Raw genomic sequence first — 17,827 nt, forward strand, 5'->3', positions numbered from 1 at the left:
CTTTATCCAAATAAGGTATCTCATATATGTATGAATAATTTGGCTAAATATTGTTATGTTATTATTATTCCACAGGTATATAGATGCATTTTAGTAACTTTGCCTTTTTAAACTTATATAGATAGAATAAAATCACCAGAACCTTTTTGCAACTGTTAGTACCCGTAACATTGTCTATCATTTCATATAAACTTTATCAGTGGATAGCCTTACTTTTTAGATGGAATCCAGAGTACTACACTAACAACATATAGTACTGTTTGCATAAGTAAATTTGGAAAGCATATAGTATACACATATTTTATTTTTATCTTTTTAAGATAAAGAAATTATTTTCATACACAACTCAAAAAAAAAATTGAGTTAACTTCACAAACAAACTCAAATGAAGGAGTATAATCTTTTAATTGTTTCTCAATTTAGAGTAGGGTGACAAAATCAATTCTAACCCACTCAACTCATATAATCATGACCCATTTGTTGAGTTGACAAGTGATTGAACTCAAAATGATTCATCAAACAATCTGATCAAAATGGATCAAAGAAGTGTAACCACTACAGCAAAATGTAACCCAATCCAAACAAGTAAAGTATATTAGGAAAAAAGTTTTTTTCTCAAAGTGTGTAAATGTAGATTAAAGTCCATAGTTGCATAGTACAAACTAGACAAGGAGGGATAGTGTTTCGAGCATGAAGTCCACTGCTCCTTTGGTAACAATAGAGAATCATAAGAGTCACTTTTCCTTCTCTCAATTTGAAGCATTTAAGACCTCATTAGAAACCTAAAGATAGGTATATTAGGTCTTTCGTTCAAATAATAATCAATGTATTACGTTGATTGTAATAATTATTATATTTTTGAAAAATGGGGAAAGGTTAATGGATTGAGTTCTGATTTATTATTTGACCTATTTTGATCTAAGTAAATTTTGAATGAATTAAATTTTGACCTAATAATTACTTTGACTTGATTAGATCCGTCCGAATTTAATCCAACCGATCTATTTACAACTCCTAGTTCAAACTAAATGTCATGTAACATATTTTTATGATACTCTATGAGATGTAGAGAAAGCTCCTAGACTTATGGAAAGGTGAAAATACCTTGTCTAGTCTTAAACATGAATCAAGGAACAAAATTACAACTAGCAAGAATATATGGATAGATATTTTATGCCTTTTTACCGAATCACACGCATCTATCTCCTTGTCTTAAGTCTCAATCTCCTTAGAGATTGTTTGGCAGAATATATTAAAAAAGATGATCAATATATTAGTTTTGTGTATTATTAATATTTTATTTGATATGTTTTTTCAATTTATATATATCTACTCTATTTGATATTATGTTATGAATAACTAATAAATGACAATGCAATAGTTTTTATTAATACATGCAATAGTTTTTATTAATACATGCAATATCATAGTTAAAGACACAATTATTCCTCAAAATCTTTTTCACCGTTTTTTGTGGAGAGAATTTTTATAAACAAATTTTATTTTTTAGAAATTATACAATACATGCTATTTTAAGACACCAACATTGCACAAGAAGTAATTTTAATATAATTAATGTCAGCATTATTACTAATATCAATATTACTAATACATCATGTTCAAAACTATTCTTATTATACACTCTACCCCTTAGTTTTGTGGCTTTGATTCGGGAAAGGAACCATTCCAAATTGTATTATTGCTACCATAGTAGGTTGTCTTGTGAGTCTTGTCTAAATCACACTTGAATCTTATTGTTGCAAGAAAGTGAACTCCAGCATTAATAATTCGATAAAAGTTAAAGACGGTCCTCATTCCTTTTAAGTGTAATTATGATGTAATGTTATATGCTTGCTTTCATGCACCTATTTTTCTATCTTAGTTTAAATTGATTATGTCTTATCATACGAGTACTATTCCACTTGTATTCATGCGTTGCATTTACACTGTAGGTTTAGAGATATAGGGAGACAGAGTTCTATGCAGTAGAGACTTGATATACTAGTCTGTTCAGATTATCTTCATGTATTTTGGGTTGACCCCTAGTGTTGAGTGGTTATTTTAAATTAATGGTTCCATGTATATATAAAAACATTTTCTCATATTAATTGAGTTTTAAGGCATTGTCTCATACTGTCCCAATGTATGCCTTGTATCTATGATGTCCACTATAGCTAGTTCGCTCGGACTAGTCAAAAACACTGAGTGTCGATGCGTCTAGGCACAAGTTCAGAGCATGAGTAAGAACCTATGACAAAATTTATTTTCATCAGACTATAAACGCTTAAAAAGAAGCATTCAACAACGTTCAAGCCGTGAAATTAAAGTGGTATCAATTCTACAGTAACATCTCCTCTTTGAACCACACGACATACCTCGAATTTTCAGACATTTAAGGAAAAAGAACATAAATTAAACCTTAAATCTGAAACTAAATGAAAATTGAAGAGGTGGTCGATTAAATATGAAAATCAACATCCTAATTTATGTTAATGAAAAATTAGACCCGAAATTTTCGATTGAAGTTTCTCCTAGGTATTTTCAGACTTTATTGTTATAGTGAATAAAATTTAGTTAATGATTTTATTGATATGATTGGTAACTAAATAAAATTTAATTATCATACATGAAATTAAGCCTAGATAATTTCATTTTCTCTCCCTCCATTTCTTTTTGGTTTGCTTTATTATTATTCAAATTAAATAGTTGTGGTGATTCCTTGGAGCATCTAGAGGAGTCCACTCTCTTGGAGGAATTTCCTAAAGAGTTCAACCTTTCCTAAAAGCATGTTAGCTATTTTCGTTATTATTTTTCGAGTCCGAAGGATTATTGCTGTAGAATCTATTAATAGCATTTACGGTTAAAGATAACTTCTAGAGAGTTCTCAAAATACGAAGTTCTTTTCTTCTTTCTTTCCTAAATCAAAGGAAAAACAAAATATTATAAGTTTTTTCTTCTTTAAGAAAATCTCTTTTCTTTTTTTGTGGAAAACTTACATAGTGGTTGCTGAAAAATCAAATAATCAGCCTTTTTGGACTTTATCTACCTACTAAAAAACGTAATTATAATATTTTTCTTATTTTGAACTTAATTACGGTTCATGAGAGTTTTATTACTAAAGGATATTTGAATCTTTCATGCCACTAACTTGCTGTGTTACGTTGAATTTATGATTAACAAGATAAAAACAGAAGAAATTCAAGAAATAATTTTATTCCATAAAAGAGGTCTTTTTCAGCATTTTTTTGTTATTCCATTTGTCTAGTGGCCAAGAAAAGTAAACTATTCTAATTTCTAATCCTTCAAAACTGTGGATGAACCCAAGGTTTTTAGCTTTCAAACTAAAACTACAAGGACAAATAGTATAGAAAATAGAAAATAGAAAAATCACAAAGTTCACGCATGTGAGCCTTCACCCTAAAATTATTCTGAATTAGCATTAAGTTTTATTCTAGACACATGTAATATTAACTCTGGAAAACTGATGAATGGTGCTATGTTTTGTCGATATTATATTATTATGTATCATACATAAAAGTGTGACGTAGAATCTAATCTTAGTGTCAATCTTATTCATGAAAAAAGCACAATTATAAGCTATAACATTTGTTAATTACTTAAGATACCGTCCTACATTTAGGATGCAGGTATAATATTCTATAAATTAAATATTGTTGAAATAGGTAGATAAAGTGGATGTCTATGAGACTCATTTTTATTGTAGTTGCACTGTAGCATGCATTTTGTTTCCTTCAGCTTTGCCTATAAAAAGCACTTGTTTTCTGAAATGAAAAAGATACACTCAATTCTCTCAACTTTCTCTTACTATTTCTTTCCTCCTTCTTATTAATTTGTTAAGTTAGTTTATTTTATAACACGTTATAAGCACGAAACTCTAATTTTCTCCAGACAAATTAACTTCTATATCAGGTATATCTACCAAAGAAATTTAATTTTAGTTGTTTTTAAATTAATTTCTATCTCAGTTTTTATCATGTCAAATTTATCAAAACTTGAGTTTGTGGTACTTGACATTACCGTAAAAAATTATTTATCATGGATCCTTGATGCTGAAATTCACTCTCACGCTAAAAGTCTTTATGATACTATTAAACAAGAAAATAAAGCATCAAGCCAAGATAAAACAAATGTCATGATTTTTCTCAGTCATCATATTCATGAAAGATTAAAAACTGAATATTTAACTGTGAAAGATCCTCTTGAATTATGGATTAATTTGAAGGATCGATATTACCACATAAAACTTACGGTGTTACCAAAATCTCGATATGACTGGATACACCTTCGATTTCAATATTTCAAAACTGTGACAGAATATAATTCTGTTATTCACAAGGTAAGTTCTATGTTAAAATTATGTGGAGATACTATCATTAATGATGACTTACTTGAGAAAACTCTTTCCACTTTTCACTCCTCAAATGTGTTGTTACAACAACAATACCATGAAAAGGGGTTTAAGAAATATTCTGAATTAATTACATGTCTATTTGTGGCCGAGCAGAGTAATACTTTGCTAATGAAAAATCATAAAGTCCATCCCACTGGGTCTGCTCAATTCCCTGAAGTGAATGTTGTAGCAGCATATAATTAGTCTGAATCAAGATAAAATAATTATCGCGCCCGCAGCCGTGGCCATGATCGTGGACGTGGGCGAGAAAGTGGTAGAGGACGAAATAATTATCGTCATTATGATTGAAATAAACATGAGAACAATAAAGTTCCTCAAAATAATCCTTCTAGAGGTTAATTCAATATTTGTCACCGGTGTGGTATGAAGGATCATTGGGCACGTGAATGTCGTACGCCCGATCATTTTGTGAAACTTTATCAAGCCTTTTTCAAAAGAAGAGATAATAATGTGGAGGCGCACTTGAATTTTCGCAATGATGGTAATGAAGCAACTCCCTTAAATAAATATGAAGATATTGAGGCAAATTTTGCTTAAAAAGATGATGATTTTGAATATCTATCAAACATTACTCATTTAGAAACTGAAGATTTTATAAATATTGACTGAAGAATTGATCATTTAACTGGTGATAAATATTATATATAAAAAAATATAGTTTTCCTATTATGTTTGATATTATGTTGTCTTTCGTAAAAATATTTCTTAAGGAAGTGTAATTTCTTAAAAGTTTCTTATGTTGTTAGTTTTTCACGTTCTTATAATGTATCTTCTTGTTTATGAAGAATATGAAAATTCCCTAGTCATCGGTTGAATCCAAAATTAATTATGATGATATGTGTTTTATTGATAGTGCGACAACACATATTATTTTAAGAGATAAGAAATATTTCTCTTGTTTTGTTTAATTATGAAAGAAGCTAATGTTAATACAATATCTGGTAGCACAAGATTAATTGAAGGATCCGAAAAGGCTAAAGTTGTACTTGTCGAAGGAACAAATTTAATAATTAATGAAACATTATATTGTAGTAAGTCTCAAAGAAACTTATTAAGTTTCAAAGACATTCGTCAAAATGGTTATCATATTGAAACTACAAATGATGAAAAGAATGAATATCTTTACATTACAACAATGATGTCGGGCAAAACATTTATAATTGAAAAGTTACCCGTTCTTTCATCCGACTTATACTTCACAAGTATTAGCATGGTTGAAACACATGTCATAATAAATCAAATATTTACTAACTCAAATGATTTTATTATTTGGCATGACCGGTTGGCCCATTCTAGTTCTAATATGATGCGCAAAATAATTGAGAGTTCACATGGACACTCTTTGAAGAACCAAAAGATTCTTCAATTTAAAGAATTCTCTTGTGCTGCATGTCCTCAAGGCAAATTGATTACTAGACCATGAGTAATCAAAGTGGGAATTGAATCCCCATCATTTTTAGAGCGTATACAGGGTGATATATGTGGGCCCATTCACCCATCATGTAGACCATTTAAATATTATATGATTTAGTAGATGCATCTACAAGATGGTCACATGTATGCTTATTATCAACTCGTAATATGGAACTTGCTAGATTACTTGCTCAAATAATTAAGTTAAGAGCACAATTTTCAGATTATGCAATAAAGATAATTTGTCTTGATAATACTGGTGAGTTCACATCTCAGATATTTAATGATTATTGTTTCTCCGCTGGGATAACAGTTGAGCATCAGGTTGCTCATAGTCATACTCAAAATGGTTTAGCGAAATCATTGATTAAACGTTTATAATTAATTGCTAGACCAATGCTTATGAGGATTAATTGCTAGACCAATGCTGGTGAGTTCACATCTCAAGATGGTCATGATATGAAATAACCTAATCAAGAAGAGCGAGGAGACATAACAATTGATAAGACCTTGGAAGAGGTTAAGGCGCCTGAAAATGATAAATAAATTTAAATAAATTATATCTCATCAGAAAAAATATGGAACCAAAATAATGTAATTATCAACAATAGTTTTACTTATAATGTTGCTATTGAAATAATGCAACAAAATGGAGATCTTGAACCAAAATCTGTCGATGAATATAGACAAAAGAATGATTGGCCAAAATGGAAAGATGCAATTCAAGTTGAATTAGCTTTGCTTGAAAAACGCAAAGTTTTCGAACCGATAATCCGAACACCTGAAGGTATAAAATTAGTGGGGTACAAATGAGTCTTTGTGCGAAAACGAAATGAGAAAAATGAAGTCGTAAGATATAAAGCACGACTTATGACACAAGAATTTTTGCAAAGAGCTGATATTGATTATATGGAAACATATTCTCCTGTGGTGAATGCAATCACTTTCAAGTATCTTATAAATTTGGCAGTTCATAAATAACTTGGCATGCATCTGATGGATATCGTTACTGCCTATTTATATGGTTCTCTAGATAACGATTTTTTTATGAAAATTCCTGAAGGATTTAAAATGCCTAAAATATATAAAGATTCTCGAGAAACTTGTTCAATAAAACTTTAAAAATCTTTATACAGGATGAAACAATTAGGGTGAATGTGGTACAATCGTCTTAGCAAATATTTGCTAAAAGAAGGATACAAAAATGATCCAATTTGCCCTTGTATCTTTATGAAAAGGTCTGGATCTGAATTTATCATAATAGCCGTATATGTTGATGATTTGAATATTATCGGAACTCCTGAAGAACTTTCAAAGACAATAAAATGTCTAAAAAGGAAACTTGAAATAAAAAATCTTGGAAAAACAAAATTTTGTCTTGGTCTGCAAATTGAACATTTTGCAAATGAGATATTTGCCCATCAATCAACATATATAAAAAATAATTTAAGGAGATTTTACATGGATAAAGCACACCCACTGAGTACCCCGATGGTTGTGAGATCTCTTGATATTAATAAAGATCCATTTCGACCTCATGAAAATGATGAAGAGTTTGTTGGTGCTAAAATATCATATCTTAGTGCAATTGGTGCATTAATGTATCTTGCCAATAATTCTAGATCAAATATAGCTTTCTCAGTAAACTTGTTAGCGAGATTTAATTCTTCTCCAACCCGAAGACACTGGAATGGAATTAAACATATATTCTGATACCTCCGAGGGACCACATATTGGATTGTTTTACTCAAATGAATCCACGTCAAAATTGATTGGTTATGCAGATGCGGGATATTTGTCTGATCCCCATAAAGGTCGATCGCAGACAACTACTTATTTACATGTGGTGGTACAGCTATATCATGACGTTCAATAAAGCAAACTATGATTGCCACTTCTTCAAATCATGCAGAGATAATAGTCATTCATGAAGCAAGTTGAGAATGCATTTAGTTAAGATCAATAAATCATCACATTCAAGAAACATGTGGTCTTTCTTTGACAAGAGACGCTCCAACAATATTGTATGAAGACAATGATGCATGTATAACTCAATTAAAGGGAGGATACATCAAAGGAGACAGAACAAAATATATTTCACCAAAATTCTTCTTTACCCATGATCTTCAAAAGAAAGGTGAAATAGATGTTCAACAAATTCGTTCAAGTGATAATTTAGCAGATATGTTCACCAAGGCATTGCCAACTTCAACCTTTAAGAAATTGAGATACAAGATTGGAATGCGTCATCTTCGAGATATTAAATGATGTCTTCATTAGGGGGGGGGGTATAATATGCGCTACACTCTTTTCTCCTTATCTAGGTTTTGTCCCTATAGGTTTTCCTAGCAAGATTTTTAATGAGACAGCACTCAAGGTGTATTATCAGATGTGTGTACTTTTTTCCCCTTCATTGGGCTTTTTTCCACTGGATTTTTTTAATAAGATTTTAACGAGGCACAACATTTATGGGTGTTCGGAATATTTGTTCTTTCACTAGAATTTTTCTTTTGTACATGAACATCCAAGAGGGAGTGTTGAAAAAGATAGATAAAGTGGATGTCCATGGGACCCATTTTTACTGTAGTTGCACTGTAGCACACGATTTTTTTTTCCTTCAGCTTTGCGTATAAAAGGCACTCGTTTTCTGCAATGAAAAAGATACACTCAATTCTCTCAACTTTCTCTCTTTCTCTCTTTCTCTTACTATTTCTTTCCTCCTTATTAATTTATTAAGTTAGCTTGTTTTATAACATAGATTCAATTATATAAATTTGGATTTATTTGCCGCAAGCCACACGACAAGTGAAGATACATTGCCTCTATTTTCTCTTTAATTATTTGGCTGACTTCAACTTAGGTCATTTGATTAATGATGATAATAAAGTATTAAGTTATTGTAAAAGTTGATGGAGACTTCTACCTTTTCTGGATGCCTATTGGTACCGTTGTATTGACATTTTAAATATAATATTTATTTTTTAAATTTTTTCATATTTTTAAATTCATTATTATGTAATAATAAAAATATTTATTTATTTAACAATTTATGATTTTAGATTGTTCGACTATTATATATTACGTAACTTGATTATCTTATCCAATATCTATTACATTTTTTGTGCACATATATCGAGTAACACTATTCTAAAATTTAAGCATATAGATAGAAATTATTTAATATTTTTTCACTTTGGCAAACATTTAAACTTAAAGACCTTAAATATGATTCTCGATCACTACTATTATACCATACTCTTTTGGTGGTAAATAATGTTGAGGAGAAGAATTAAACAAGTACATATCTTCTTCTTTTTCCTTTAATTTTTTAAGTAATGCTTTCTTTTGGCTTCGTAGGCCTAACATAATTTTTATATAGTCGTTTTGAAAGAACTATCAAATCGTCCAATTAATAGAGTCAAATTGGTCTCTCTGTAAAAATATCATTATTTGTTTTGATATTTTTCAACTGTCATGATAAAATGCTACTATTATAAAAAAAATATGCAATATAATATAATATAAAAAAATTATTCCTAAAAATATATGATATGAGATTTAATCTCAAAACCTTCTGTCACTGTTAGAGAGAACATATTTTTATTATTTAATTATTGTGAAACTTACAGAAATAGCTATAATTTTAGGGTTATTGAATTTGAATAGCTATAAATTATATATTTACTAAAAATAATTGCATTTTGTATCATTAAATCGTTGTATTCTTGTATAAGTTTTTTTATTTTTTAAATTTATACATTTAATACAAACTTAATTCAAAGGCAGTAAATAAGGAAAAGTAATTGATAGGCCCTAATTTCATGTTCTTAAACAGAAAATATCCGTGTATATTTATTTTTAACATTTATATATTAATGCAAAATTAATTTGAATAAGTAAAATAAGGCAAAGTTGTTATGCATGCCCTATATTCGTGCCCTTAAACCTCTCAACTTTTCATTATTAATTAACAATTATTATTTAACATAAATAAGGATTGGTGTAACTTTTTAATTCAAGTAATATTTTTGTGTCAAATATTTAGTCGTTTAATTTCTATGATACTCATATTTACTAAGATTGTTGATTTTAAATACTTGTATACTAAATTTTGTTTTGTTTGCATACAACATGACTAAATAAGATATTTATATATATTGAAATACATTGATACTTTCATGTCTGACAACAAATTCAGTTTTCTCTTATTATTTTACAAAATTCAACTAAAATTCTATTATCAAACTATTACTCATTTGAATACTTGGATATTTGATTTGTCAAACATTTTTAATTTAATACTTGTATACTAATATTATTTAGATTACATAACATATATTAATACGTTCAGCATAACTGAGTATTTAGAATAATAAGATACATTAATACATTTATATAAATATTTCTCATATCAAAAGGACATGATCCATTTAATTTCTCTTTTTTTAAATCAATTCAAACTAAATATAGATGATAAAGAGAGGAGAGGGAAGGTGGATAGGTCGAAGATCCGACGAGAAAAAGGAAGAGAAAGGGTTGTAGGAGAAAAAGATAAGGGAAAATATAGGGCAGCTTTAAACTGCACAATTGCAGAAGAAGGAATAAGTGCGTGGAAAAGGGATCCATAATTATTAGTTTTTTTATTTTAATATTTGATTATCAATATATAAAATTAAAATAAATAGTTATTATGGAATATTAATTGATTTTGCTATTTATAATATAAGTGTATTCATATAATTTTAAAAAGATAAATTATAGTTATTTAATTTAAATATATGTTAATATTTACTGGATCCTGTAATTTTTCCTTTCTGGCTCAATATTATAATAAAATATTATTATAGAAATGATTATTATGGAGTGGTATATTATTTAAAAGAAAAAGCAGAACAAAGAATGGAGTAGGAAAGTAAGCACAGAATCTGAGAGCATGTTATGAGCCGTAATTAATTTGTGTTTCATTATTAACTTAATTTAATACAATTAAATAAAAATTTGACAAAGACAGAGTAGATGAAAGTGCGATTTCATTACCTGAGAGAGAATTTACCAATAAAAAACACTAATTAAGAGCAATTAAATATAAAGTTGATAGAGATAGAGTAGATGAAAGTGCAACTTCATTACGTAAGGTATAATTTATTTACCAATATAAAAAAAAATTGTTTTGCAAGTTGGTGAGGGAGATACCCATGGTTTTGGAGACAGCCCAAAGTTTTTTTGAGTGCTCTCTCCTATTTGTCCTCTTTTTTTAAAATTTTTTTTAAAAAGGATGGCCAAAGCCATTTTACATCCTCCAATCTTTTTGTAATAATCAATTTTTACACACTGTCCGAAATGATGATTGTTACGTATCATTTTATAATATTATATACTATATTATTATAATGGATATAGTATTTAAAGAAATTGTATTATTTTCTGTTATTATATAATGTCATATATTAATAATTTGAAGAATAAACTTATAAAAAAAAGTTGAGGTAGACTTACTATAAAAAGTAGGATAAAGGATAAAATATGATTAGTAAATAATAAATAGAGATAAAATGAGAAGAAAAAGATTAAGGTAACGATGCGATCACATCAAATCGATCGTCACACAAAATGAAACTTTTTATCTTTACCTAATGATGAATTTAACGATACGATATAATAAATTTAAATAACAATCAAAATAAACACTATATTTAAATTTACAATACAATATAATAAATAAAAAGCATCCAAACAAATAAGAGACATATACATTTAGATTGATATCTAAATACATACAAAATTTTAGATGTATTCTCGAAATCTAAATCCTCAAATCATTTTATTTGAAATAGAAGGGGTACATGTTAGAGAATTTATATTTGTCTTTTTTGTATTTTATAAGGTTTATTGAATGATTTTATATTGTCTCTGCCTGTTATATGCATTGCCTTAAGTTTTTGGGTCAGATATTTGAACTCTTTCACCTTGCACTCACGTGCCTAACTTTGATAAGCCCATTTGCATAATTACTTTTGAGGAAATTGTCATATTTATCCTTGTAATATCATAAATAAGTTATATTGTCATTCGTTATATTTTTTAAACATGTTTTGCCCTTTTCTTTCAAATTTAGGTTCAAATTTGCCTTTACCGTTTAAAAAATGTCATATTTACCTCTATAATGTTAAATTATCAGGTCCTCAATATATTTGCTCTTTTTCTCCAACTTTAAAATCATATTTACCCATATATTCTCAAAAAGATCATATTTACCTCTACAACGTTAATCTACATGTCCTCAATATATTTATTCTCTACATCCAACTTGTCTTTAAATTATCTTGAGCCACTCTATTCATTACCTTACGAATTTGAATTGACTGATTAGATTCTTTCACAATATGCCGTCCTTCCTATTCTCTTTACCTTAGTCCTTAATCCTCAAGTCTCAATTCTAGGACTTAGTCTTATTGGCTTGTATTGTAGTATGAATTACAACAATATGATTAAGACCTGGAAAACAAATATTTATATTAAAATAATTAATGTTAGGCAATTGACAGCCACAATATTTATTTATTTAATCTTTCCCATTGACAATTGGGATATGGATGTAGAAATATCACCAAAACCCAATATGCTTTTTCTTGTGTAAAAGTGGTCCATAATGTCCATGATTGTGGGAAAAAGGGGCCATGCTGAGTTTTATTTTTTCGATTTTTTAATATTCAAACTTTATCTATTAGTAGAAAAAAATATTGTTTCTATCCTCACATTAATTTCCTATTTATTTTTATCTCTCTGATGATAATGTAAGGTGCTGCGATTCTCAATATGTAAATGAATAGAAATAAAAAAAATTCTCATTTGTCTTTGCCGTCACTGTTTTTGATTTTGCACCCAAAAAAGAAATAAAAATAGATAACATGCTTGGATTTTCTGTTTGGGTTGTGGGTCGCTCCATGTGGACTCAATCGACCGGATTAGAATAAGAGAGATAAGGTTAAAAGTTTAAAAGAAGAAAAAAATATATGAAAAAGTTATCCACGCTTTGTAATTTCTATGGTTATTAACGTGAAAGTGGAGATTCAGTAACTTCTTCTTCTTTTCTTTAAAAAAGAAATATGTTTTTTCTTCCAATGATTAAAGTATTTTTACTTTCTCTCAGAAACTTTAATAATATCAAACATATAATAACAGGACTTCCAGTTTGTGAGATATTTGACTTTGAGACCTAGTATAATTTAATTTGACTAGCAATTCTTCAATAAAGATTCTGGTAAACTTCTATTGTTATTAATAGGTACACAATTTTTATTCCAATTGCGATTATTTCCAACAATTTAGGTTCAATATTTAGAAAATTCTTGGACATGTAATTAATGTCTAAATCTTTAGTAGCTTTCAAAAAAAAGAAAAGAAGTAATACAGGATATTTCTCTATTGTTATTAATAGGTACACTGAATTCTCTTCTTTCTCTCTTTCTCTTATTATTTTTCCTTCTTATTAAATTACTAAGTTAGTTTATTTTATAACACGTTATCAGCACGAGTCTCCATCACTTTTGAACAATTTTAACAAGGTAACAAAAGGGTAAGAATTTTTTTTTCTTAAAATGTTGAATATCTCTAAACTTGAATTTGTTGCTCTTGATATATCTGGAAAGGGTTACTCATCATGACACTAGATGCCGAAACACACCTAGAATCGATGGGTCTCGCAGACACCATCAAAGATGACAATATGACATCTAGTCAAGACCGTGCCAAAGCCATGATATTTCTCCGCCACCATCTTGACGAGGGGTTAAAATTACAGTACCTCATATTAAAAAAAAACCTTAAACTATGGAAGAATCTAAAAGCAAGATATGACCACCTGAAGTTGGTCATCCTTCCACAGACAGGTCATGATTGACTTAATTTGAGATTAATGGATTTTAAAAATATAATTGAATATAATTCTGCCTTGTTTAGAATTATAACTCAGTTAAATTTATGCGGAGGAGAAATCACTAAGCAAGACAAACTTAAAAAAATATACTTCACATTTCCACCCGCGAATATGCTCATGCAATAGAAATATCGTGAAAATGGTTTTTAAAAATATTCTGAATTACTTTCTCATCTTCTTATTGCTGAATGCCACAATGAACTATTAATAAAAAATCATGATAGTCGGTATGCTAGTTCTTTGCCACTCCCTAAAGTGAATCAGACAAAATATAACCAACAAAAAAGAGGCCATGTCCCCATTCGTAGTCGTGGTCGAAAAAGAAATTATAATCATGATATTCAACCGGCACCGAGAAATGATCAACAGTATAAAAAGAAGAGTGAAAAGCCCGAAGCTCTACCAAAGAAAATTTCAGAAAATATATGTCATAGATGTGGAGGAATAGGGCGCTGGTCGCGAACCTGCTGGTCATCAAAACGTCTGGTTCAGCTATATCAGGCATCCTTGAAGAGGACATAAAATAATTCAGAGACAAATTTTATCTCTAAAAATAATATTGAGCCTATGCACCTGGATGTAGTTGATTTCTTTAATTTCTCAGAATAAAATATGAATATCGATAACCCAGATAATATTTAAATAATTTTTTTTATTTGTCTGTACTAAATAATATGTTTGTATTTTTTTAATTCATGTAAATAAATAGAATTTGTATAATGAGCTTTGTTTTAATTATAATGTTTACTTTATTTCTTTTTGAAGAAAAATATGATTATGCCTCAAATTTTGTTTGGACCAATATTAATCATGAGGATATTTGTGTGATTGATAGTGGAACGACTCATGCCATTTTTAAAGAAGAGAAATATTTTTCTAACTTGCTTAGAAGAAAAGAAAATGTTACTATAATTTATGGTAATTTAAAAAAGATTGAAGGCACCGAAAGAGCTACTATATTTCTGTCTAAGGGGACAAAGATTGTTATAGAAGATGCACTATTCTCTTCTAAATTCTCAAGAAACTTGTTAAGTTTTAAAGATATCCGCAGAAATGGATATCATGTTGAGACACTAAATGAAATGAATATTGAACACCTTGGTATAACCAAGAGTGTCTCAGGCCAGAAATTTATTTTGAAAAAATTACCAACTTTATCGTCTGACCTATATTATGCAAAAATTAGTGCAATTGAAGCGCATTTGATCATAAACCAGAAGTTTACTGATCTAAATATATTTGTGCAATGGCATGATCGAATAGGTCATCCTGGATCAATAATGATGAGATAAATTCTTGAAAATTCAACTGGACATCCGTTAAAGAACCTGAAGATTCTTACGTTTGATGAATTTTTATGTGCTGTTTGTTATCAAGATAAATTAATTGCCAGACCATCAACCCTGAAGGTTGACATCGAATCTTCTGGCTTTTTAGAATGTATACATGGAGATATATATGGACCTATTCATCCACCTAGTTAATTATTTAGATATTTTATGGTCATAATAGGTGCATCATCAAGATGGTCTCATGTGTGCCTCTTATCATCTCTCAACCTAGCGTTTGCGAAATTGTTGGCACAAATAATAAGATTAAGGGTGCAATTTCCAGATTATCCAATTAAGGCTATTTGCCTTGATAGTGCTGGAAAATTTATATCCCAAGTTTTTGATAATTATTGCTTATTAATTGGAATAAAAATTAAACATCTTGTTTCTTATATTCATACTCAAAATGGCCTTGTAGATTCATTTATTAAGCGCCTATAATTGATAGCAAGACCTCTACTAATGAAAACCAAATTGTCAATTATTATTTGGGGTCATGCTATCTTACATGCAGCAGCACTTGTACGTCTCAGACCGACAAATTATAACAAATACTCTCTGTCACAATTAGTGGCGGAACCAGGAATTTTACGAAGGGGGTTCAAAAAAAATTAAATACGCTAATCGCCTAATCATATTCATAAATAAATGGATCGGGTCAAATATACCTGTTTTGCAAGAAGCGGGGTCTTTCTTCATTTTTTCAGTTTCTTTTGAATTATCTTTAGCTCCTGAAAGTGCAAATGGAGAGCAAACATAAACTTTTATATTTAAAAAGACTTAAAATAAATACCATCTCAAAATAAAAGCACTCTTTCTCCACAAAAAAATGACATAAAATGGATTCAAAATAATACAAAACACCCTGAACAATATAAATTATTATATCTTGATATGTATTACAAAACATAGTGATAATTACACCACCTTGAAGGGGGATTAAGAAACCAAACATACGAATAAGCCTATCAAAATATTGTTTTGCAATTAAAATTCAACCACATACACTATTACAATTGTATTCTACGAGGTTTCATATCTTGAAATGTCTTTATAATAGAATCATTAGAAATACTATCAACATCATTAGAAATACTATCAAATACATCTTTTTCTAAATAAGGCACCAAACAACCACTTAAAAAAATCATCACTCATTTAGCTCCGCAAGTCATTCTTAATAAACTTCATTGTCGAAAAAGCTCTTTCAACGGAGGCAGTGGCAACTGGTAGAAGTAGAGCAAGTTTCACTAAACGTAATACCAAAGGATAAGTAAAATGTTTCTTTGTCTGAACTAATCTTTTGGAAAGATCACAAAGCTCATTTATATTGGAGAACCTTTCATCAACATCATGAACATCAACAATATAACTTGCAAGTTGATTCCTAAGAGCATTCATATTAGATTAATCAAAGTCATCTGGATATAATTCCGCCATTTTCATTACTTTTTTGATGTCAAAACTTAAAAATGAGTTAATTGGATTCAAGCAAGCAATTCCATAGAGCAAATCGGTAGTCATCTCATCAAAATGATTATTAAGTTCTTGAAGTTGCCAATCAATAATATTGCAAAACACTTCAAAACGATAATGATGTGAGATTGTATAGTTATCAAGCTTTCGTCGTGATCTTAAAGAGCTAATATATGGCTCATCAAAGTTAGGTATCAAAACATCATGTTGGATACAAAATGTAGATACCTTAGCAATAAGAGAGTCCCATTCATCATCCCTTAAAACTTGCAACCTTCTCTTTGCTACTTCAACAAGTAGCATGACATTTGCAATATCTTGCTCCTTTTTTTGTAAGCATTTATTAAGCTCATTTGTAATTCCTAAAACATCTCTCATCAAATGCAACATGAAAGCAACCTCATATGTTCGACAAGCTTCGAGATGTCCCATTGCCTTAGCTCTTTCATCCAAATTTCGTGCATCAAAAGCAAGTGATTCAAGAACATCAAGAATAGAGCCAAACATAATAATAAAATTATTAAAGGATTTATAATGAGATCCCCAACGAGTGTCACAAGCTCTTGAAAGACCAAGTTGTTGATTCAAGCCCCTACCGGTTGTAAATTCACCCATATCTAATGCCTCTTTAATTATTTCTTTTTGAGAATCACGTAATTCATCCATATGTTTAAAAGATGATCCCAATACATTTAAAATATTTGAGACCAATACTACAAGTTTTTCCACTTCAACACACTTTTTAGAGACCCCAACAAGAGTTAGTTGAAGTTGATGAGCAAAACAATGGATGGAATGAGCCGATCTACTTTCTTGACTAATCAACATTTTAAGGCCATTGATCTCACCTTGTATATTGCTTGCCCCATCATAACATTGTCCACGCACACTTGATGGACTCAAAGAATGTTGACCAAGTAAATTAACAATTGCCTCCTTTAGAGATGGAGCACTAGTATCTTGAACATGAACAATGTCAATAAGTCGCTCCATCACAAATCCCTTTCTATCAATATATCAAAATACAATAGCCATTTGCTCCTTGCGTGACACATCAAAGGATTTATCAACGAGCAAGGCAAAGTAATCACCATTTAATTCATCAAGAATAACTTTAACGGTCTCTATTTTACATGCACTCACAATTTCTTTTTGAATCTTTGGAGAAGTCATTTGATCATTTTAAGGAGCATTTTTTAGTATATAATCACAAATTTTATCACATTTGTTTGCATACCA

General features: G+C 29.5%; 1 protein-coding gene across 1 annotated transcript; it reads right to left on the reverse strand.

The window, feature by feature from the left end:
- Positions 1–16,519: 16,519 nt before the first annotated feature.
- LOC129884141 (uncharacterized) lies at positions 16,520–17,581 on the reverse strand. Its single transcript, XM_055958489.1, has one exon. It carries the CDS (start codon positions 17,579–17,581, stop codon positions 16,520–16,522), a length of 1,062 nt encoding a protein of 353 aa, XP_055814464.1.
- Between the last annotated feature and the right edge of the window lie 246 nt (positions 17,582–17,827).

Source organism: Solanum dulcamara, chromosome 4 (assembly GCF_947179165.1).
Source record: "Solanum dulcamara chromosome 4, daSolDulc1.2, whole genome shotgun sequence".
NCBI lineage: Eukaryota > Viridiplantae > Streptophyta > Magnoliopsida > Solanales > Solanaceae > Solanum > Solanum dulcamara.

Excerpts from the sequence above, each read along its gene's own strand:
- LOC129884141 (XM_055958489.1), bottom strand. The coding sequence starts at position 17,581 with ATGGAGCGACTTATTGACATTGTTCATGTTCAAGATACTAGTGCTCCA.